At 36.3% G+C, this 24,712-nt stretch overlaps 1 protein-coding gene across 5 annotated transcripts in view; it reads right to left on the reverse strand.

Moving 5' to 3' along the window:
* The window catches only part of NIPBL (NIPBL cohesin loading factor), a 212,951-nt gene that overhangs the window by 12,352 nt on the left and 175,887 nt on the right, over nt 1-24,712 (reverse strand). For all 5 annotated transcript variants that reach the window (XM_047766921.1, XM_047766939.1, XM_047766931.1 and 2 more), the window contains 9 exons: nt 13,028-13,136; nt 11,393-11,529; nt 7,561-7,701; nt 7,346-7,439; nt 6,625-6,779; nt 5,882-5,972; nt 2,979-3,152; nt 2,418-2,608; nt 360-467 (listed from right to left, as the gene is read on the reverse strand). In XM_047766921.1, coding sequence (XP_047622877.1) covers nt 360-467; nt 2,418-2,608; nt 2,979-3,152; nt 5,882-5,972; nt 6,625-6,779; nt 7,346-7,439; nt 7,561-7,701; nt 11,393-11,529; nt 13,028-13,136 — 1,200 coding nt within the window. The remainder of the gene's footprint in view (nt 1-359; nt 468-2,417; nt 2,609-2,978; nt 3,153-5,881; nt 5,973-6,624; nt 6,780-7,345; nt 7,440-7,560; nt 7,702-11,392; nt 11,530-13,027; nt 13,137-24,712) is intronic.

A 24,712-nucleotide genomic window follows, 5' to 3' on the forward strand; every position in this document is an offset into this window, starting at 1 on the left:
ACTGCAAGTGTTGGAAGAAACACTGGAGATTGGAAGAAAACAATCTGTTCACTTTACAGAAGAAAAAAAATGGAAACACAGAAAAGCCATCATTGCCAAGATGACATAATAAGGACTAGAACTCATGCATCCTCATTTTTATCCAGCAGGTGTGCTGGACTATATCGCCTCTAGCTCAATCTTTTGAGTAAATTTTAAACAAGAATAAACACCTGGGGGACAAAGTTAGTTGCATGTTTAGAAGTAATTACTAAGCAAAATATTTATTCTAAAATGAATCTAAGCAGGACATTTGCCAACGAAATGGTTTACCAAAGTACGATGTTTAAATTTAGGTTATACAATTTAAAAATACATACATGTATGAATCCAGCATATTTTTTGTCTATTTCCACAAGTTGCTGATCAGCTTTGTTCCGCATAGCTGGTTCTGGGTCTGTGCCCATAGCAATTAAATATGGCACACACTGGAGATAAAAATAAGAAGTCATAAGACATCACAGTAGTAAAAGCTCTGTATGTCTTGACATACTTAAAAACTCACTGTATATCTGGGACATACAAATTTAGCTGTATGGGCCTTCCTATAAATGCCACGTTCATTTAAAAATTATCAATCTTCCCTTAGATTTAGCTTAAAGCAAAAGAGCATTGGAGCATTAGCAAAAATACTGATGTGCTGAAATTTAAACAATTTCGACGTGAAATTTAAGGTTCTTTAAAACTAAAGGACTTTCGAAATAAGAATATCCATTTAGGATTATAATATATACTACAAATAACTTTTCTAACCTGACTGAATTTTCTATGTAAAAGATAATACCGGGGAAAAAGCAATTTGTCTTCCACACACAAAACTAGAAAAATATAAATTCTTCCCCTCAAGGTTGATTTTAGATATGGCTTCACTGATACGATATGGCTTCAAACTGTCAGACAGATATTAATTTGGTGACAGCCACACTCATGTACTCATGACTTAAAAAAAAAAAAGTCAGGAAACACCACTATTATTGTTAAATGAATCTGAAACAGAGGAGGCTGGAGAAACAATAACAAGCAACAAACAACTTTAAAAAAGTAAACACAACACTGATATGGGTCATCATGCATTAAATCCTAAATCCAGGGGAAAAACTCCACAAAGAATATTAGTAGCCTAACTTGCAAAATATGAAAATGAGCTATATGTTAGATAATACTAATTCAATGTTAAATTTCCTGAATTTGATGACTGCATTATGGTTTTCTAAAAGAATGTTCTAGTTCTTAAAAATATATATGCTGAAGTGTTTAGAGGTAAAGAATCATGTTATCTAAAATTTATTATCAAATGATTTGGAAAAAAGTGTACGTATGAAAGCAAAAGTTATTAACAAATGGTTAATAATAGGTGAAGGGTATAAAGGAATTTATTGTACTACTCTTGCAATTCTTTTTAGAAGTGAAAAATTTAAAGTTTTAAAATTCAAGAGTACTAGAGTTCCCTGGTGGCCTCCTGGTTAAGGACTCAGCATTGTCACTGTTATGGCTTGGATTACTGGTGTGGCTTGGGTTTGATCTCTGGCCTGGGAACTTTTTGCATGCCACTGGTGCTGCCAAAAAAGAAAAAAAATTGAAGAGAATCAACATGCTATTGTACATTTTATCAAGTAATCTTGCCCTGAGTCATGAAGAAGAGACTAAATATTCATTAGTGTGCATATAGGGAATATTCATTCAGCATATAGGGAAGAACAAAGTATAAAAACACAGAGCATGCTTTAGAAAGTTTCACAAAATATACCCAAAAATAAAAATCTTGAAGGGTATAGGCTTTGGTTATTTAACAAATTCACTTCTGCAACCTATGCACGCTCCTGAACATATCAGATGGTGAATACTAACTACATCAACATTAGCTGCCTCGTAGTATTAGGATGTCTTGAGTACATCATCTAGCCTACACATGAATGTTTTAAGGTGTTGGGTTTTTGATATTACTTCCCATCAAAGATGAAGGAGCTGAGTTCAGTCTATATAGCTGATTTTTCTGTGGATTAAAATCCACCTTGTTTAACAATTACATTATACTCTTAAGCCCAGTTAATTCTCTTGACATTGTGTGCTGTTGGTTAAGAATAAGAGTCATTGTGGACTGAAACAAATCTATCATATCTAATTAGAAGAAATAAATCTGAGTACATATTCAACAAATGTAAGCTGGAAATTTGTTTAATAGAGACAATGTTACGAATATTTTGTGTAGTAAAGAAAACTTAGAAGATGGACTAAAACTTGAATTCCTGAGAATTTGGAACAAAAAAAAATCTATAATGAAGAGGAATAAAGACCTACTTATTCTCTAATCACAATGTCTTCAAAAGACAACAAACTTATCTCTTTTGCTAAGTCTTGCTGCTGTAAAACATACTTACCTGAACTGGATGAATAAGACCTTGGTTCAGAGTCAATGCAATGACATTTAGGGCAAAGTGGCGTACACTTGATTGGGTGTGAAAAAACGCTTCAAGCACCTGTTTGAGGTAAAGCTGCATGATAGAACTACTCATCCCTGAGGAAACATCACCCATTTCTTTTAAATCTTCCTGTTTTGCAACCTTCTTCCCTACAAAAGGAAGTAAACATACTTAGAACATATATAATTAACCTCACTAAAAACACTAAATCAGGCCATAAACAGAAACACAGTTTATTAGAGCTGGCCCAATGTTCTTAATTTCTTTTCTTTTTTTGTCTGTTAGAGGCCCCTTAGAGAATCTGATAAGAACTATAATCCCCTCCCCTCCATCAAAAATGTTAATGTCTAAAATACGTTAAATTTTATAAACTACTTTACAGAGTTTATGAAGGATTCTTCTTAAACTGAACTCCTTTATCCAATAGCTAAGGAAATTTAGACGTCTGGATTAAAAAAGAGTCATAGAGTATGCTAACTGCAGCCACACTGTGAATTCTAAAAACATATTTTCACTTACAGTCTCTATCTGCCTGCTGCATACGTGTATCTTCTTCTTGTAGGTAGGTCTGGAGGTTTTTTAACACTTGTATTTTTAAATTTACTGAGGATTTTTTATCAGATAAAATGTTATTATATAGATTTTTCACCTCTTGCTCAAACATTAGACTTGGATGCTGAATAAAGGCAAATCCTAAAGAAGACAGAAAAAACATTCTCTTGATATATTCATATTAAAATTAAACAAAATTTAATTAAAATGTTGATAAAATTATAGAAACTCCTTATTTCAAAAATTAAAACTTAAAATGACTGGAAGACTATACTAGTGACCTTAGCTAAAGAAGTATTAGTGTAGGTACTTCTTCCCCATGAACTAAAAACAAGCAATTGAATTTCAAAGGAGCATTCCACAAAGAGGAAACCCTGAGGAGGGGGCAGGGCCTAGTGGCTAGGAGAGTGGATTAGGAGTCAGGAATCTTGGGTTCTATTCTTGGCTCCAGCACTGACTTGTAGTATAACCCTGGGTGAGTCACATAATCTCTCTATGCCTCAATTCTCCATCTGTAAAATGGGGACAATAATATTTACCATCCACCTATCGCAATGGAATTTTTCAGGATCTAAGAAGTAATATCTGCAAACATTTTTAGATCCCTAGCAGAAGGTACTACTTTGGGGCTATTAAAAAAACATATATCCATTTGATGAAATATTTCTAAAGTCTTCTATTTATTTCTCATGTGGCATTATAATGAAGCCGCAATGCTGAATTCTATAACCCCAAGTTAATAAGCAGCAAAATAATACCATCCATATTTATTTGCACAAAATATTATGTATAAGATAAAAAATGAAGATCCTTGATGATAGCAAGTATTATGAATGCCAAATAATAAACTAAATTCAAAGCACAAAATGATAATTAGCCCATGATGACACAGAATAACTATGGCCGAGGCAAGATGTCTCTTTAAAAATGTCTTTAGTGGGTTAAGAATCTAGGGTTGTCAAGCAGTGGTGTAGGTCGCAGATGTGGCTTGGATCTGGAGTTGCTGTGGCTATGGAGTAGGCTGGTGGTTATGGCTCTGATTTGACCCCTAGCTTAGGAGCCTCCATATGCCATGGGTGCAGCTCTAAAAAGACACAAAAGAATGTCTTCATTTATTAATTTATTGTTTTCTTTTGGCCATGCCTAGGGCATGTGGAAGTTCCTGGGCCAGGGACTGAAATCACACCCCAACAGTGACCCCGCCACTGCAGTGACAACACTGGATCCTCGGCTTGCTGCACCATAAGAGAACACCAAGCTGTCTTTTATTAACTATTTTCTGGATAGTGATGCTTCAAGTTAAAAGTTACATTATTTGTTCTCTGAATATCTAGTAAATAACACTTGGCCACTTTATACAATGTATGTCCAGACTGAGTACTCAAAGGTACACATTTGATTTAAAAAGTAATACTTCTACCAACATAACTCCCTTAGTAATTGATATCTGAATTTTTACTATATTTGGTATATGTAATTTTCTAAAAGAGATAAAGGAGGAGTAAGATATTGATTTAATTTTTTTTTCTTTTTGGCTATCCTGGGGCATATAGATTTCCTAGGCCAGGGATTAGATTCGAGCTGAAGTTGTGACCTAGGCCACAGGTGTGGCAACACCAGATCCTTAACCCACTGTGCCAAGGTGGGGATCAAACCTGCATCCCAGTGCTCCCAAGATGCCATTGATCCTGTTGGGCCACAGCGGGAACTCCAGACATTGATTTAAATTTATTTAAAGAAATCAGTAAACATTTAAAGAGGTTTGGGTAACCTTTTTGTTGAAAAGACTAATAACGTCAGTGATTGTCCACGAATATTAAATTATAAACCTTGTTAATCCTACCAAAATAAAATTTATAAATAAGTTATTATCCTTATTGAGTAAACTTTACATGTATTTCCACAAAACAAAAACAAACAACACAAAAACCTGGAGAGAGTGCTCTTCTAGTTTTTAAAAGTGCATTCAATTCAGGTACTATAATGCTATCCTTTTCATATTTCTTCACTATTCCAATGTCTTTCTAGATAAGTCACAAAGACCTAATCTTCTGCAAAGACATATATTTATTACATTAATGCTCCTAGAAAAATACAGAAAAAGTATACATCCGAATTATTCCTATTGAGATGGTTACCATGTGCTTCTACATAAATAAAAATCTGTGTAGACTGCCCACTGTTTTGACTAGAAGAGGCAGACAGATATAATGAAAAAGCTTTGCGAGGAAAAAGAACAATTTAAAAAATATGTGATAGGAATTCCAGTCGTGGCACAGCAGAAACAAATCCGACCAGGAACCATGAGGATATGGGTTTGATCCCCGGCCTCACTCAGTGGGTTAAGAATCTGGCGTTGATGTGAGCTGTGATGTAGGTCACAGACATGGCTCTGATCTGATGTTGCCGTGGCTGTGGTATGGGCCAGAAGCTGTAGGTCTGATTGGACTCCTAGCCTGGGAACCTCCATATGCTGTGAGTGCAGCCCTAAAAAGCAAAAAAACAAAAGAATAAATAAAAAATATGCAACAGCACAAAATCCTTCTATATCTTCTTTCTTTATTAAAGTACTTTAATGAATTTTTAAAACCCCATGATGTAGGGGTCGAAGAAAGTATTGTATTCTCTATTTTACTAGTGAGGAAACTGATGATTAGAAGTTATATGACCTTCTCAAAGTCACCCAGGAAGTCACTGGCTGAGCCAAGAATGGAACCCAGGTGTTTAACCCCTGACCTATATTCTAGATATGAGATCCTACTTTGAACAGAAACACACTTAAATAAATCAACATTTGAGACTCACAAAAATTTAAAATTTGCTTAACCTCTCAAACCAAAAACTCTAAAGAAATTTAAGACTTAACTCACCTAGACCAATGATGGCTTTTGTTTGTACTTCTTCATCTGAATGCTTTGTAAAATACATCAATAGTTCAAGTACTTTATCCTTTATGTTAACCTAAGGGGGGGGGGGAAACACATTAACGTGTATAAGGTAGAGTAACTCAGATCAGTTTTCAACTATAAAGGAAAAAATACCTAAAAGCAAACAGTAAGGATCTTCACATGTGAGCTTTACTAAAGAACAAATCACCAATACATTTATAAATCCATAAATTTCAGTACAGTGGCATCTATTAAGTTAAAAATAACAGTCAGCTCCTGTCATAGTGTGCCTACTAATTCAAAACTGATATAACCTGTGTAAACTTATCTTTTTACAGACCAATAACAATTCATGGATCAGAAGCCAGTCTGAGGACCATGTTTTGAGTAGTGCTGTTTCAGAATTAAATCAGACTACCTTTTTTTTTTTTGGTCTTTATAGGGCTGTACCTGCGGTAAATGGAAGTTCCCAGACTAGGAGTTGAATCAGAGCTGCAGCTGCTGGCTTACATCAGAGCCACAGCAATGCCGGGATCTGTGACGTGTCTGCAACCTCCACCACAGCTTGTGGCAATGCTGGATCCTTAACCCACTCAGCGAGGCCAGAGATTGAACCTGCCTCCTCAATGCTGCCTTCCATCCCGGGTCATTACAGTCATTTTCAATTTGCAGGGCCACAGTTTTATTTTTTCAGCATGCTAAATCATGAATATTAGGATCTTTACCTTACTGTTGCCTTTAAAATCTTCCAGATCAAAATCAAAATGCCGACATAGTGCTCCAACAGTGAAAAGGGATCTAAGAAGTGCTGGTTTGTTTGTTAGAAGTGAAGTGTTATTTGGGTCCTCCTGGTGCTGGCTCTTTAATTTTGAAATGGCACCTAATAAAATAAACAGTATTTGTTTATAATAAACTCTCTATCCTTAAGTTATTATGTTCAAATAATTACTGCTAATAAATTAAAATTAAATTTTACTAATGGTTCTAAAGTGTTAAATATGTCTAGAATTATGAGGGCATTCTATAGAGCCTAAAAGAATATATGACAAAAACGATAATGAAATTTTATTTTACATAGTAAGCAAAAAACTTACCAACATTTACTTATGAGGAGATGAATTTCTGAAGTAATGATATTGGGTTATGAAGATAATACAAAAGATACTAGAAAATACTGCTTCTGAGAGTGGACCACAGAGAACAACCATACCTCTTATAAATTCCTTCATTCTACCCTTTACCAGATGTGTTAAAAAAGAACTGGACACACTGCAGAATCGAGCAAAATAATTTTTGCTTTTTCTGTTGCCACGCCCACAGCATGTAGAAGTTCTCAAGCCAAGGACTGAATTGGAACCACAGCAGTGATAATGTTGGAGCCCTAACTGCCAGTCCACCAGGGAATTCCAAGCAGAAAAATCTTTAAAGGCCAGGTACTGAACTTACCATAGTATCTATTGAAACAGGCCCATACAAATTTAAAATTTTGTGTCACTTTATTTACAACTGCTCCAAGACAGCTTACACAATGTTGTACTACCTAAAAGAAAGAATATATTACTGTTTAGATAATAGTTATAGAAAAAAGTAAAAAACACACGATTAAATTATCATTTGTGAATTATACGCTGATCAATGCAAATGGTAAACTGAATGCTTACAGTCATGCCATATTTGATGATAAGCTTCATTAGATCTTCTTCAATAGTGGCAAGGAAAGTTTCACTTGGATGCTCCATCAGTGGTACAACTAGCTCTAGGATTTTTGCAACATTGCAGATAACCATGAAATCATTTTGTGTCTGTAAGGATAAAATTAGTGCTTTATGAATGTCAAAACCTGAAAAGAAACTATATACAGCTTACATATTTGGGAGTTTTGGTATTATATATGTAAAGAAAAAAAAAAAAACCTAAAACATTATTAGAAAAGAGCTTTTTTAAAGTATGACTAGGCGAGCAGCAGACAACAAATGCCAAGAACCTGGATTTTAGTTCTACCACTGACTTACCATGTGATCTTTGGGTAAATTAATCACAATGCTACCATTATTTTTTTTCTCCCTAAAATACACTAATAGTCAATTCTAAACAATGGTATCTAAATATTAACAGTATTTTTAAAAGACTGGTATAGTTTTTAAGATTAGTATTTTTCAAACTAGGGTACGTTAACCCAGTAGTTCTCTATTGGGAGTGACTTTGGCCCCCAAGGAGTATTTGGCAATATACTGAGACACTTTTGGTTGTCACAACAGGGCTGTGGAGGGTCCTACTGGCATCTAGTGGATAGAGGCCAAGGATACTGCCAAATATCCCACAATGTTCAGAACAGTTCTTGACAACAAAATTCATCAGGCCCTAAATGTCAAGAGTGTTGAGGCTGAGAAGCCCTATGTTATCCTTTTTACAACAGATGAAAATGTAGATCCCAGAACTAGGTATAAAGCTTATTTAAAAAAAATTTTAAATGTCATATTACAAACTTTTTAAACTTTAAAAGTTTTAAACTGAAAAACTAAGCAGTTTAAAAAAAAACAAGAGTATTAAAAAAATTACAAGGTATTAAATAATTTCCAATAAAAAGTCTTTCCTACCCCTGCCACAGGCAACCAAAACTGTAATTTTTCTGTGGAGGGGGAGAACACGTTAAAGTTTTTAACATGTTTTTTATCTAGCCAAGCTATCATTCACGCCTTATTCTTAGCAACAGGTTACTGACACTCATTTTGAACTCTTTGAACTTATTGCCACACTGGTTAAAAACTTTCTGACCTTATATATATCCTTCCTTTAGCATGCCCACTGTATTAAATAAATAAAAAAATAGGTAAGATCAATACTTCTTTCCAAGTAACATGGAAATCCTGTTGTTCTCTGTCATCTTCCACTCCCACCTCCTTTAATGGGTTGAGTTAAAGGGGGTCTAGGGATAAATTAGCTTTTGTCAGGTAAGATAAATTCATTTGATAATCATTGCGAAAATTTTACTTTAAAAAAATGTAAAAAGTTTTTGAAACTACTCTTAACATCACTGGCTTGAAAAATCAAGTAAGTGAAGTATCTTAAAATCTATAAGAAAAATTTTAATGAATATGGAAATCATGAAGGAAAAGAGCCACATAAATATTTGAAATGAATATACATAAGACAGTTCGATATCTAAAACATTCAGATTAAAGAGTTCTTTTTTTAAGGGAAAAAATGCCCACAATTCAAAGGTAAAATGGGCAAATGATAAGAATAGTCAAATCACAGAAAATCAAGTCCAACTGTTTAATATCATAAAAGATGCTCAACCTGCCTGGAAATCAGGAGAGGGAAGTTGAAGAAACAATGAACTATTCTTTTACACTTGTTAGACTAGCAAAGAGTACAAAAATGACATAGCTTGTCGTGTACTGGTTTCCAAAGAGGCTATGAAACATGTCCACCAGCAATATAGCAAGACCTATTCAAAACCAAAATCAGGACTAAAAAAACCATTCTCTCAGTCTGATAAGGCAATTCCTCAGAATCTATCCCAAAGGAAAAAAAGCAGCAGTGTTTAAAAGTATATTAATAGGGATGATTATTAAGGAATTATTTGTAGTGGCTAACAATAGAAAACAATGTAAATACCTGCAGAAATGGGATATGGTTAAATAAATCACAGGACAGCCATAAGATTAATAATATGTAGCCATTCAAGAGGATAAATTAAATATATAACAGGTAATTGGAGATTAGTAAAAGTGCCTAACAGATATGTATGGACCATGACCTGATTTTTAAAAAACCTGGTTAACCATTTGTATATGTACATACGTTTGTCTGCAATTACAGAAACATGGATAAAGTATGCAAGAATATTGCAGACTGCTTATCCTGAGACGAGGAGGAATAAAGATGGGGGTTAGGATATAGAAAACAAAACATTTAAAAAGATGTCTATCATATATGAGATGGGCCTTATTTATATTAAACTTTGTATTAATTGTATATATAAAATATATATGCATAACAAATTGTACAAAGTATTTCAAAGTAAACTTGCTTTCAAAAACAGTGACTGAAACAAGGACAATATTCCTTTATATCCAGATTCTAGAGGCAAAGAGACATGGGGTGGAATTCTAGTTTTGGGACTCATTAGCTGTGTGACACTGGGCAAATCATTTTTTTTTTGTCTTTTCGCCATTTCTTGGGCTGCTCTCGTGGCATATGGAGGTTCCCAGGCTAGGGGTCGAATCGGAGCTGTAGCTGCCAGCCTATGCCAGAGCCACAGCAACGCGGGATCCGAGCCGCGTCTGCGACCTACACCACAGCTCACGGCAACGCCGGATTGTTAACCCACTGAGCAAGGGCAGGGATCGAACCCGCAACCTCATGGTTCCTAGTCGGATTCATTAACCACTGCGCCACGACGGGAACTCCCTGGGCAAATTATTTTTATTCTATATGGCTTTCATTTCCTTATCTGTAAAACTAATGCAAATGAGAAAATGCATGTAAAATTCTTCACAGTGCTTGGCACTGTGCTCAATAAATATTAGCTATTATCATTAACCATAGATTACATATGAATCAGTTTATTTCTGGATATAATAGAAGCTCTAAAGACAGAATTATTTTTTTTATGTTGTTTCATAAGTATTATACATATTGGTTTTAACGTATTTATCTTCTGGTATTTTCTTCAGTTCTTAAAATTTCTCAGGATATCCTGAGGTTTTCACATAGAATTTATTAATTTAGATCACCAAAAAGCCTGACCATAACAGCAAAACAAATTCAGTAAACAGTTTAAATTAGCTCCTTAGGAACACTGGAAACAAAGTAAGTAAAAAAAAAAAATTTTATTTTTAGGTTTTTAGAGTATTTTAAAATTTAGTGTTTTAATAAGCAACTTAACTCACCATGATTGATGTCTTATAATTTTTATATTTTTGTATTAAGCCACTTAACTTACCATACTATCATATAAGTTGGTTTATCTTAAACAATATTTAATCTTTTACATTTGATCTTAGGAAAACAGAGTATGTGTAATATTAACTTAAAATAATAGCCTAACATCTCTGATGGTCCTAGATTTTCCATATTCAATATATTGATATGTTATAAAAATAAATAAAATATATCAAAAATGGCAAATGAAAAGCAAAATCAGAACCCAAAAGATAGTAAATTTCTCAGTGATAGAACTCTGCCTCAATCACCTTTTAAGTCCTAACAATAGTTACAATGTTTACTAAGCATTACTAAGGGGTTAGTCTGAGGAGCTTAGCAAGAAATGGAGCCTGAATGTTGTTTGTAATACATCAGAAAAATGATGTTTATAGATAACTTGCCGCAATTATTAGAACATACATTTGACTACACGACCCAGGTGATATGTCAGTGAAAATGACTATCATTTGTAAGGGAAAATGTGGATGACACAATGTGAATTTTAAAATATTTACTATATGGCTTATGTAAGAGAGAAAAATAGGACAGCTCTATACTTACACTACATTTAGTGGTAAGATATGGCTGCATAGTCATGGCATGTTTAACCATGAGCTGGGGTCTTATTTTGCTGAATAAGAACAAAGTGGTTATGCAAGCTACCAATCTTCCAGAATTCACACCTTTATTGTCAGAGTCTGGAAAAACAAACAGAGAAATAAGACACTAAAATATGATAAGGCACTGGAAATTATATAGAATATTTAAATTACTCAATACTATCCCCTGAATAGATTCAGTACATGCTTCAATGTAACAGATTAGCACTTCTTATGATACTAGACTTCCTACATTTCATTTTTTCTTTGTTATATAATATTACATATATTAAGGATACAGGACAAGAAGCTACACTATGGAAGGCAAGTTTTACAATGAGGGGCATAGGATTGAAGTTAAAAAGCAGAATGGAAGTTGGAAAGTTCAGAGATGGGATTTTGGGAAAAAAACATGGTTTTGGTTATATCTAAAACTAGATGGAAATGAGTATAGGAAAGAAAATAAGCAAAGGGGGACAAAAGTAACTTAGCTGAGGTGATACTGTGTTTAAAGAACTGGGGGAAAACAAAAGAGATGCTGCTGTAGAAGAATGTTAGAAGATGGGAGTGAAAAGAAGCTGGACCACTGCTACATATTAGAAAGATATATATCACGTTGTTTGAGTGAGAGGGAAATATTGATAGTTAGGAGATACAATGGTTCTTAGGAGTTTTTAGAGGAGATTAGCAACTTTTAAACATTGAGTGACAATAGTATCACCCTTAAAATCTAGGATAGGGAAAAAATAGAGGAAACAGAAGAGGAGATTAAAAAGAAAAAGAGGTAAACATGAAAAAAAAATACATTAAAGGAAAAAACTGCATAAAAATATGAAGGACAGCAACAATTATGTCACCATAAATGGCACCTCTGTTAAGAGGCAACTGGCCCCCAATTTTGACAACTGACTGAGGCTGACTATTGTTCCTCATTAATGTACACTGGGGGATGGAAAACAATATTAGACTTGTGTGCTTTTAAGCAATAGATATCAATTATGACTTTATGGTTTTAAATAATTATTTATATTTTCATTAATAACTTCAATTTTGTGACTGACAGTGTGACAGATAATCTAAAACAGTAAATATTTAAGGAATTTGTCAATTTAAAAAATATTAACAGCTTTCTAGATCAAGATTAAGCACACTTTATATAATAATTATAAATGATATTAGAAATGTACTATAAATTTTTAAAAACATTTTTATAATAACTAAAAATTTCATCTTGGTATAAAATTTTATATGATTTAAAGGATATCAAATAATTTTTGGATGAGTGCATTTGGCTAATGTATGTTAGCCCCCAAACTTACTTTAATTCTTTTTCATTATGACATCTAAAACTATGTGCTATTGAAAGATATGTGGAAGAGATGAGGCCTATGCTTTTATTGAACTGTTCTAGATAGTATTAATCAATCATAACAATATAACTCAGAATTCAACACCAAACAAAAAACAGATTTCATCTAAAAGTGAAGTAGTTGATTGTTAGCCTAAATAGAGCTAGAGGCAAAAATGAGAAATTAGCCCAAAGTATTTTAAAATATTTTATAAATCAACTTAATGACCAATATATAAAATGTCTTACCAGCTAGAGATTCCTCATATTTAAGAATGTGCTCAACTAGGTTATCAACAAGTTGAGTACAAGCTTTCTTCACAGGTTTATATGAGGAATCCTCTTCAGACTTCAACAACTATATATGTATATATGTAAAAAAAAAAAAAATCCCAGTATAATTAATTCATTAGACAATAACAACATAAATGCATTAAATGTGTCAAGTAATAAACTTTTCAACTTTTCATCAACAATACTGAAAATGCAAATTAACAAACAAAAATGTATAACAAATATTTTAAAATAGCCTTACAAACCAGTAATTTATAAGTACTTTCAATCAATTTTAGTATGAAGTTTAAATTGCTATGTGTAGGGCCTAAGGTAGAATTATGAAAGAAATGAGAACAATACATTCCTTTAAGAGGAATGCTAGTTAAATGATTTTAAAGAATTACAATTCCATTCCTCATTACTTCAAGTCCTTTGCTGTCTCAAATACATTTTAAAAACTGTAACTACATCTGAATTGCATCTTAAAATTCTCAATTAAAACATAAGGCTGGATTTCCTCCCTATATTATCCTTTACTAAAGTATTAATAAACAATGTTAGAAGAGTGTCATGAATAATGATATGAGGAAAAGAGACCAATCTAACTATAGCCAAAAAATAAAACCAATCCAGTGTTTCATAATCAGAGGTCAATGGTAAAATCCTCCAACGTATATCCCGTTTGTTAATAAAGATCAGCTAATACCATTCTTTAGGGATATTAAAAGAAGTTGAAACGTGTAATTTATGAGAATAGTTCTAGTGCTGTCCAATACTGCTGCCACAAACCACATGCAGCTACTAAACACTTGAAATGTGGCTGGTATGACTCAGGAATTAAAATTAAATAAAAATTCAAATTAATTTAAATGAAAAAAGTCGTGGCTATTATGGGACAGTACAAGTTTAAATTTTCACTACAAGATGCATGGATGATTAAAAGTGACAGCATTCAGAATAACATATCACACACACTTCCCCTGCTCTCTCCAATTTAAAGAAATAAACCAAAGCAAGAAAACTTCAATTGGAGTTCTTGTTGTGGCTCAGTGGGTTAAGGATCTGGTATTGCCGTCAGCTGTGGTATAGGTCGCAGATGTGGCTTGGATCTGGAGTGGCTATGGCTGTTGTGTAGGCTTGCAGCTGCAGCTCCAATTCAACCCCTAGCCTGGGAACTTCCATATGCCATGGGTGCGGCCCTAAAATGACAGGGGAAAAAAAAAATAACTTCAATTTATCCGGTTTCAACTCTGAACAGCAAATTCTCCTTGTCCTGCTCCTTAACTCAACCCTAAACAACTAGCTCATAAAATTATATGCTACCTGGTCTTTTTCAGGCAGAAGGAGAAAACAACCCCCTCACTTCTGTTTTTTCTCTTTGCTCTCCAAGACATCAAATATACGCAAAAGTATGAGTCATAAACACTGCCTTTTATTTACTTATAAATATAATGATGCACTATAAACTCAAGAAAAGAATATTTCCAGTAACTTATATGTCTCAATGTGCTCCTTCCTATTTCACTTTCAAGGTACCACTTACCAGGAATTTTACCATTTCTCTGCTTAAAAAACCTGCCTAAGCTATATACTGTTGATAGTTTTGCTGGATTTCAATTCTAAAAGGTGATCATACTGGATGTAGTCTTCAAGGATTTTCCCTTTTCACTCAACATGTCACTAACTGTAATCTAGGTTGGTTCATGGAACTGTATTCTATTCATTCTTACTGTTATACAACCACTGTTGTGTGTCTATACTGCAATTCCTTTATCCACTTTTCTGGAGGTAAGTTAATTACAATTTTAGTGGCATAATGAGCATTCTTTTAGTCATCTCCTTGGTGCATATATGTAAGATGCTCCTGATTATATACCTTGGACTGGAATGACTGGGTCATAGGATATATGAATGTTCAACTTAATGAAATTATCTAAATTAGAAAGCTTTTGTTGTGGTATTTTCTCAGCACCAGTGTTTAAGAGTTACTGTTTAATACATCTTTTCTCCCTTATTCGTTTATCACCGGACTTCTCAACTTATGCCCCCAAATGGATGTAAAATGTGATTTGTACTTCCCATATTACTAATGAGGTTAATAGCTTATCAGCCAATATGTGCTATTTCCTCTAGGAAATACTTATTCATGACTTTCTCCTGTTTTTCTACCAGGACTGTTGCCTTATATTGGTTTATAGGTGACTTCTTTATATACTTTTAATAATGACCCTTTTTCAATTATATCTATGTCAAATATTTTTCCAAGTTTGTGACTTGCGTTTTCTTGATTCATATATATTCTTTATTTTAAGGCAGCGAAATTCATCAATCTCTTTAGATTAATGGCCTTTGTGATAAATTTTTCCCTAAGAAAGGTAAAAAATAGGGAGTCCCTACTGTGGCGCAGTGGGTCAAGAACCTGAATAGCATCCATGAGGACGCAGGTTTGGCCCCTATGTCAGGAACTTCCACATGCCACAGGTGTGGCCATGAAAAGGAAAAAAAAATTAGAAAGGTAAAAAGTATATTTACATATATATTTTTTCATCTAAAAAACTATAAAGAATTCCTTTAATCTACATGGAGTTGATTGCTAAATTGAAATTAGCATTAAAAAAAAAAAAATCCATGGAGTTCCCATGGTGGCGCAGTGGTTAACGAATCCGACTAGGAACCATGAGGTTGCGGGTTCGATACCTGACCTTGCTCAGTGGGTTAAGGATCTGGCGTTGCCGTGAGCTGTGGTGTAGGTTGCAGACCTGGCTCGGATCCTGAGTTGCTGTGGCTCTGGCATAGGCCAGCGTCTACAGTTCCGATTAGATCCCTAGATTGGGAACCTCCATATGCCACAGGAAGCGGCCCCAGAAAAAGGCAAAAAGACAAAAAAAAATCCTTATGGATGGCTAGTTGTCTCAGCCACATTTACTGAAAAGACTATGCTATCTTAATTACTGTATTTTTAAAGATAAGTCCTGATATTTGCTAAGGCAGATCAATGCTCCTGTATTTTCACAAAGTGACAATTACTTTTTTAGCTCTTTACTCTTCCATTTACATTTTATAATCACCTTGACATGTTGGATGAATATTTTTTATTCTTGATTTTGAGGAAATCTCTTTTAACATCTTCCTACTTTGAATGATTTTCATTTTAGGTTTTATAGTTTGTTTTCTGTCAGACTTTATTCCTAGTTTACTAGAAGTTATCATTCAAAGGCATTAAATTTTATCAAAGATTTTTCCTGTGTCCTCTGAGATGATTATTTTTTCTTTAATGTTAAATCACACACTCTCTCTCACACACAATTAAATCAGCCTAGTGATATGCATGCACTGGTATATGTATATATGAACACATGTATATGTGAACATATATACACCTCCATCCATTCTTATTTTTGATGTATTTCAAAGTAAATTGTATGCAACAGTATACTCCTTTTTTCTTTTTGGGATAAAATTTACATGAGGTGATATGTACAAATCTTTAGTGTATACTTGCCCAGTTTTAAGTGCATTCACTTATATAATTCAAATTCCCTACCAAGATAAAGTACAGTGTTTCTTCATCTTTAATTTATATCAGAATCATCCACAGACTCTATTAAACCCAGAATGGTGGGCCCCAACTTCAGAGCTACTGATTAATTAGGTGTGGGGTAAAGCCTTAGAATTTTACTTCTAACAAATCGCAGGTAATCTTGATAACTTTTATTACTTTTTAAATGATTTTTTTCCCATTATAGTTGGTTTACACTATTCTGTCAATTTTCTACTGTACAGCAAAGTGACCCAGTCACACATACATATATACATTCTTTTTCTCACATTATCCTCCATCATGCTCCATCATAAATGACTAGATACAGTTCCCAGTGCTATAGAGCAGGATCTCACTGCTTACCTATTCCAAAGCAATAGTTTGCATCTATTAACTCCAGATTCCCAGTCCGCCCCGTGCCCTCCCCCTCCCCCTTGGCAACCACAAGTCTGTTCTCCAAGTCCATGAGTTCCTTTTCTGTGGAAAGGTTTGTGTGTATTATTAGATTCCAGGTATAAGTGATATCATACGGTATTTGTCTTTCTCTTTCTGACTTACTTCGCTTAGAATGAGAATCTTGATACTTTCAGAACCACGGATATAGATCAATACCAACACCCTTGAAAGTTTTCTCATGTTCCTTCCCATTCAATCTTCGGCCCCTGCAAACACTCTTCTGATTTTTTCCAATATAGATTTGTTTAGCCTCTCCTAGAGCTTCATATAAATGGAATCATAACATCTACTCTTCTGTGGAGGGCTTCTTCCTTTCTTTTTTGGGGGTCTTTTTTAGGGCTGCACCATGGCACATGGAAGTCCCCAGGCTAGGCGTAAAATTGGAGCTGTAGCTCCCGGTGTACACCAGAGCCACAGCAACGTGGGATCTGAGCCACATCTGCAACCTACACCACAGCTCACAGCTACACCAGATCTGTAACCCACTGAGCAAGGCCAGGGATCAAACCTGCATTCTCATGGATGCTGGCTGCTAGCTGGGTTTATTACTGCTGAGCCATGACGGGAACTCCTACAGGGTACTTTTCACTCTGCATAATATTTTTATTATTTACCTACGTTGCTATATGTATCAATAGTTTGCTCCTTTATGATATGACATACTATTAAATTATATGGATACATCAGGTTTTTTACTGGTTCATTAACTGATGGAGACAGAGTATTTGATTGTAAACTTATGCTGACTGCATGTAGTTAGCAAAAAGTAGCAACAATACTAGACTTAATGGTGAGATACGTGTGAAATAAATCAAACAAAAATTTAGGGGCTAATTCAAAGAAATTCCTGGGGGCCTAGTGGTGTGGGATATGCTGAGATACCCATTTTAAAGTAAAGAATAAGATGCTGCATCTGGCCCCTGCTATAATCAAAGAAGAGGTTCAACACCTAGTCGGTTTCTTTGAATTTTGGAGGCAACACACTTCTCAATTTGGTGTATTATTCTGGCTCATTTACTGAGTGACCTAAGAATTTGTTGGTGTTCAGTGGGGCCCAGAACAGAATAGGTCCAGGCTGCTGTGCAAGGTGCTGTGCCACTTGGGCCATGTAATCCAGCAGATCCAGTGATGCTTGAAGTGTCAAAGGCAGTAAGGATGCTGTTTGGAGCCTACGGCAGCCCCTATATATGAACTGCAACAAAAGTCCTTAGGATTTTGGAGCAAACCCTATAATCAATCTTCTACAGATAACACTCTTGGAGAACTAGCTCCCAGTGCATACTGGGCCTTAGTAGATACTAAGTGTCTAGTCATGGGCCACCAAAATATCATGCCTTCTAAGCTGTCTATCATGAACTGGGTGATATCTGCCTTACCAAGCCATAAACGTGGGTGTGCACAGCAGCAACTATATCATCAAATGGAAGTGGAAGATACATGACTGGATCAGAGGAGGCCAAAGGGCACAAGTTAATTACATGAAAAAGTGGCTCAAATGCCTATGGTTCCCACTTCTGCTACACTACTTTCATCCTCCCAGCCTCTATCTATGGCCTTATAGGGAATTCTCTACAATCAGCTGACAGGGGAAGAGAAGACTTGGGCCTGGTTTACAGATGGGACTGTGCAATGTGCAGGTACCACCCAAAAGTGGACAGTTGTTACAATATGGCCCCTTTCCGGGACATCCCTGAAGGACAATGGTGAAGAGAAATTCTCCCAATGGGCAGAAGAACCTTAAGCTGTGCATCTGCTTGTTTACTCTACTTGGAAGGAGAAATGACCAGACGTGTGATTATATATTGATTCATGGGTTACGACCAATGGTTTGGCTGGATGGTCAGGGACTTGGAAGGAACATGATTGGAATGTTTGTGACAAGGAAATTTGGAGAAGAGGCATATGACCTCAACAGAACAAGATTTTAAAAGGCAAGTAAGCAGGATGACCTGTTTTGCAAACACTTTTCTGAGGATATCAGCCTCTTTCCCCAGTCACTCCTGTCATCATACAACAGGCTCATGAACATGGTGTCCATGGTGGCAGGGACAGAGATCATGGATTGGCTCAGCAACTTGGACTTCCACTCACCAAGGCTGACCTGGCTAGGGCCACTGCTGAGTGCCTGATCTGCCAGCAATAGAGAGCAATACTGAGTCCCTGATATGGAATGATTCCCTGGGTTACCAGCTACCTGGTGGCAAGTCAATCACACTGGACTACTTCCATCGTGGAAGGGGGTAGCATTATGTTCTTACTGGAATACATACTTACCCTATTTGCCTTTCCTGCATGTAATGCTTCTACCAAAACTACCGCTTGTGGACTTATAGAGTAGCTTATGTGCCATAATGGTATTCCATATAGCAGTGCTTTTGATTAAGAAACTTACTACATAGCAAAAGAAGTACAGCAGTGGGCCCATGCTCATGTCCATGCTTCCCACCATTCTGAAACAGCTGTCTCGAAAGAATATGGAATGGCCTTTAAAAGACTCAGTTACAAAACCAGATAGGTGGTAATATTTTGGAATGGATGGGTAAGATTCTCTAGCAGGTTCTGATGCTCTGAATTAGCATCCAATATATGGTGCTGTTTAGTCAATTGCTAGGATTCATGGTCCAGGATTCAAGGTGTGGAAATTTGAGGGGCATCACTCACTACCACCTCTAGTGACCCATTAGTAAATTTTTGCTTCTGTTCCAGCAACTTTATGCTCTGCTGGCCTAGAAAGAGGTTCCAGAGAGAGTAATGCTCCTACTAGGAGAAACAACAATTTCACTGAACTGAAAATTAAAACTGTCACCTATGTCTCTGAATCAACAAGTAAAGACGACAAAGAAGAGAGTTAGGGTGCTGGATGGAGTGACTGATCCTGACTACCAAGTTGACACTGGAGTACTATTGAAAAATGAAGGTATGGAAGAAAAGGTATGGAATACAGACGGTACCTCAGGCCATCTCTTAGTATTACCATGTCCTCTGATTAAGGTCGATGGAAAACTAGGACAACCTAATTCAGGCGGGACTACTAATGGCATAGACCCTTTAGGAATAAAGGTATGGGTCACCTCACCAAACAAGGAACCATCTGTAATGCTTGCTGAAGACAAATGAAATACAGATTCAGCAGTGGTGAAGGTAGTTATAAATACCAGCCATGATCACATTACCAATTATATAAACAAGGACTTTAATTGTCACGAGTAGGAGTTCCCGTTGTGGCTCAGTGGTTAATGAATCCGACTAGGAATCATGAGGTTTTGGGTTTCATCCCTGGCCTTGCTCAGTGGGTTAAGGATCTGGTGTTGCCATGAGTTGTGGGGTAGGTTGCAGATGCGGCTCGGATCCTGCATTGCTGTGGCTCTGGCGTAGGCTGGTGGCTACAGCTCGGATTAAACCCCTAGCCTGGGAACCTCCATATGCTGCGGGAGTGGCCCAAGAAAATGGCAAAAAGACAAAAAAAAAATTGTCAGGAGTATGTCCCACTTATTTTGTTATGAATGTGTGTGTGTGTCTCTCTCTACTGTGTGTACAGGAGGGGAAGAGGAACAGGGAAAGAGATTGAGATGGAAAGTGAGAAAATATCCCCCTATTCCCTTACCATGTAAAATAAAAATGTATTGACTTCATATTATAGTATTTAAGTGTTGTTAATTTGACCTCATAGTACTTGAATTATGGCATATGAAGGAGAAAAGAAAACACCACTCTAGGACTTCTGCTGGGGAAGGGGTTAGCACATTTCTTTTTTTTTTTTATTTTAATTATTTATTTTTTATTTTTTTGTCTTTTTGCCATTTCTTGGGCCACTCTCGCGGCATATGGAAGTTCCCAGGCTAGGGTCTAATCGGAGCTGAAGCCGCTGGCCTACACCAGGGCCACAGCAATGCTGGATCCGAGCAGCGTCTGCAACCTATACCACAGCTCATGGCAATGCCGGATTGTTAACCCACTGAGCAAGGGCAGGGATCGAACCCGCAACATCATGGTTCCTAGTCGGATTCGTTAACCATTGCGCCACGACGGGAACTCCCTTTTTTTATTATTATTATTTATTTTTTAGTCTTTTTTTTTTTTTTAAATCTTTTTTCTAGGGCTGCGCTCTCGGCATATGGAGGTTCCCAGGCTAGGGGTTGAATCAGAGCTGTAGCCACCGGCCTATACTACAGCCACAGCAATGCCAGATCCAAGCCGTGTCTGCAACCTACACCACAGCTCACAGCAACACTGGATCCTTCACCCACTGGGCGAGGCCAGGGATGGAACCTGCAACCTCATGGTTCCTAGTCAGATTTGTTTCCACTGTGCCACAGCAGGAACTCCTCACATTTCTGATTGTATGCAGGATAGTTGTATTGTGGTAGGTAGAATCATGACCTTGTTACTGTCTTTATTTGGAGATTAGGTATGATTTAAGGAGATGTATATGGTGCCCAGTTAACAAAGGATGGAATTGTGATGGTTCATTTTAAATGTTAACATGACCAAGAAACGTCCAGTTAATGAGTTAAACATTATTCCTGGGTGTGTTGGTGAATTAGGTGGTTCTACATGAGATTAGCATTTGGATTGGCAGCAAAGTAGACTACTCTCTCCAATGTGAGTGAGCATCACACAATCCACAGAGGGCCTGAAAAGAACAAAAGAAATCGACCATTCTCTATTTGAGCTGGGACAACAGTCTCCTCCCACATTCAAACTGGGATTTACACTATCGAAGCTTCCTGGCTTCAGGCTTTAGGACACAGCAGCTTTTCTGGGGTCTCCAGTCTGCAGACAGCAGATTGTGGGACTGAAGGACCTTCATAATCACATGCGCCAATTCCTTATAATAAATCTTTTCTCTCTCTCCCTTTCTCACCATCTTGTTCATTCTGCTTCTCTGGAGAAACATGACTAATTCATGTCCCCCCCCCCCCCTTTTTTTTTGTCTTTTTGCCATTTCTTGGGCCGCTCCCACGGCATATGGAGGTTCCCAGTCTAGGGGTTGAATTGGAGCTGTAGCCACCAGCCTACGCCAGAGCCACAGCAACACGGGATCCAAGCTGCGTCTGCAACCTACACCACAGCTCACGGCAACGCTGGATCGTCAACCCACTGAGCAAGGGCAGGGATCGAACCCGCAACCTCATGGTTCCTAATCAGATTCATTAACCACTGGGCCATGACGGGAACTCCTTTTTATTTATTTATTTTTTTCATGTCCCTTTTGAGACAATCCCTGGCCCCCTGCAATCACTCTCCTGATTTTTTTTCCAACACAGAAAAAAATCTGTATTGCCTCTCCTAGAAGTTCATATAAATGCAATCAGAATATGTACTCTTCTGTGTAGGGCTTCTTTCACTCTGAATAGTTTTTATTAATCATCTATGTTGCTGTACATTTAAGTAGTCTGTTCCTTTATAATGCGGAGCACTGGGAGTTCCCACTGTGGCTCAGTGGGTTACGAATCTAACTAGTTATATCCCTGAGGATGTGGGTTCGATCCCTGTCCTCACTCAGTGGGTTAAGTATATGGCCTGGCCATGAGCTGTGCTTTAGGTCACAGATGTGGCTTAGATCCTGCGTTGCTATGGCTGTGGCATAGGCCAGCGGTTACAGCTCCTATTGGACCCCTAGCCTGGGAACTTCCATATGCCACAGGTGCGGCCCTAAAAAGAATAAATAAATAAGTAAAATGCGAAGCACTATCAAACTGTATGGATATAACAGTTTTTCTATTCATTCACTGATTGATGGAGACTGATGGAGTAGTATTTGAATGTAACGAGATCTTGTTTTGGATTACAAAGGCCAGGGATAGAAGAAACAGGTTATTCAAGATTTTTCATTGCCTGTTTTTTTTTTGCAAACAAAAAAAAGGGGCTGTTATCTTAAATCATAAGTGATGAAAATGAGTGGTACTGTAAAACTGATTTAATTTTGTGTACCCATCTTAGGTTATGATAGTGGTTTAAATGAACTGAACCACTTTTTAGAAACAAACCAAAAAAAAGTAGGGACTTTCATGACAATTATTTTACACATTACTGAAAAATCATAAAAAGTTATAAATTCATTAAAAGTTATAAAAGACAGAAATCTCTACACATTTAAAAAACGTGTACATGTGAATGTGTGCTCCTATATTTGACATACTAACAAAATTATGTAGTCAGTGGACAGAGTACATGTGTAAATTAGAAGCTATTTCATGTACTACTTCAAGTTTCCCTAAAAAAACCACATTCTATGAATTGGGAATCAGTGATCTATCCAAAGTCAACTCAGTACAAAAATGAAGTATCTGAAATTGGATGGAATGGAGTGCATATACATGAGTTCATGTAGGAACAGTAAGAGTGCTAATTATTCTCGATTCAAGAATTTCCAAAAAAAAAAAAAAGAATTTCTGATATTTCTAGTAGTCTATTCTTTGTATCTTTCCCTGCTTCTCTTAAAATTTATGCACAATGTTGTTACAACTGCTAAGAGTGGTTATATCTCTCTCACATGTATTTATATATTTTTTAGTTTTCTTAACTTCATTAAATTCAACTCTGCTAGTCTAATTAATGACTGCATCATAAAGTTACAATGTCATTGTGGTAAACTAAATTGCTGGCAGAAAATAAAGTAGGAAAGCATTACATGAAGAGGGAGAAAGGCTTGAATTGATAACTAACTAAAAGAGGTCTAAGAGTAAAGATATAAAAGATATAAAGCCACTGCCAAGAATTATAAATCTAGTGTTCTCTGTTCCTTTTTAAAAGAAACTCCTTATTTTATTATTATTTTATTATTATTATTACCATCAGTTTTGGCACAGCAGGCAGTAGCTTAATATGGGACCTTAGTTCCCAGACCAGGGACTGAACTCAGCGGTGAAAGTGCTGAGTCCTACCAAGGAACTCTCCAGTGCTCTCTTTTCTACTTCTAACTTGCCAATAGCACAAAGTGATACTGTCTTAGATTCTTTTTATTAATACTAACTAATGTCACTTCTGATAGCCGTACTTAATTCTTAAACATACATTTATTTATTTATTTATTTTTACTTTTTAGGGCCGCACCTACAGCACATGGAAGTTCCCAGGCTAGGGGTCTAATTGGAGTTGCAGCTGCTGGCCTACGCCACAGCCACAGCAACATGAGATCCGAGCTGTGTCTGCGACTCATAGCGCAGTTTACAGCAAAGCCGGATGCCCGACCCACTGAGCAAGGCCAGGGATTGAACCCTCGTCTTCATGGATACCAATCAGATTCATTTCCACTGCGTCACAAGGGGAACTCCCAAACATTTATTATAATAATACTTGGTTGTAGAGCTCTCCAGAAATTATTATGTCCCTTTTAGAATGGCTAATGTAAATATAAGATGGCCATAAAGCTCTATGATACGGAGCTATCTATTAGATTTAGGAGGGAAAGGATGTCAAATATATCATGTCAAACTATAAAATGTAACATGGCTGATTAAGAGACTCTAAGCTATTATAGACTGGATCACATAAGCAAACACAATGAGGACATTTAAAAAAGGCATCTAAAAATTTTTTAAAAGCCAACATATTACCACACACCACCAGAATGGCTAAAGTTAAGAAGACTGACAATATCAAGTACTGGTGAGGATGTGGAGCAACTGGAATATTGCTGGTGGAAATGCAAAATGGTT

Source organism: Phacochoerus africanus, chromosome 1, assembly GCF_016906955.1.
Source record: "Phacochoerus africanus isolate WHEZ1 chromosome 1, ROS_Pafr_v1, whole genome shotgun sequence".
In the NCBI taxonomy this organism is placed as follows: Eukaryota; Metazoa; Chordata; class Mammalia; order Artiodactyla; family Suidae; genus Phacochoerus; species Phacochoerus africanus.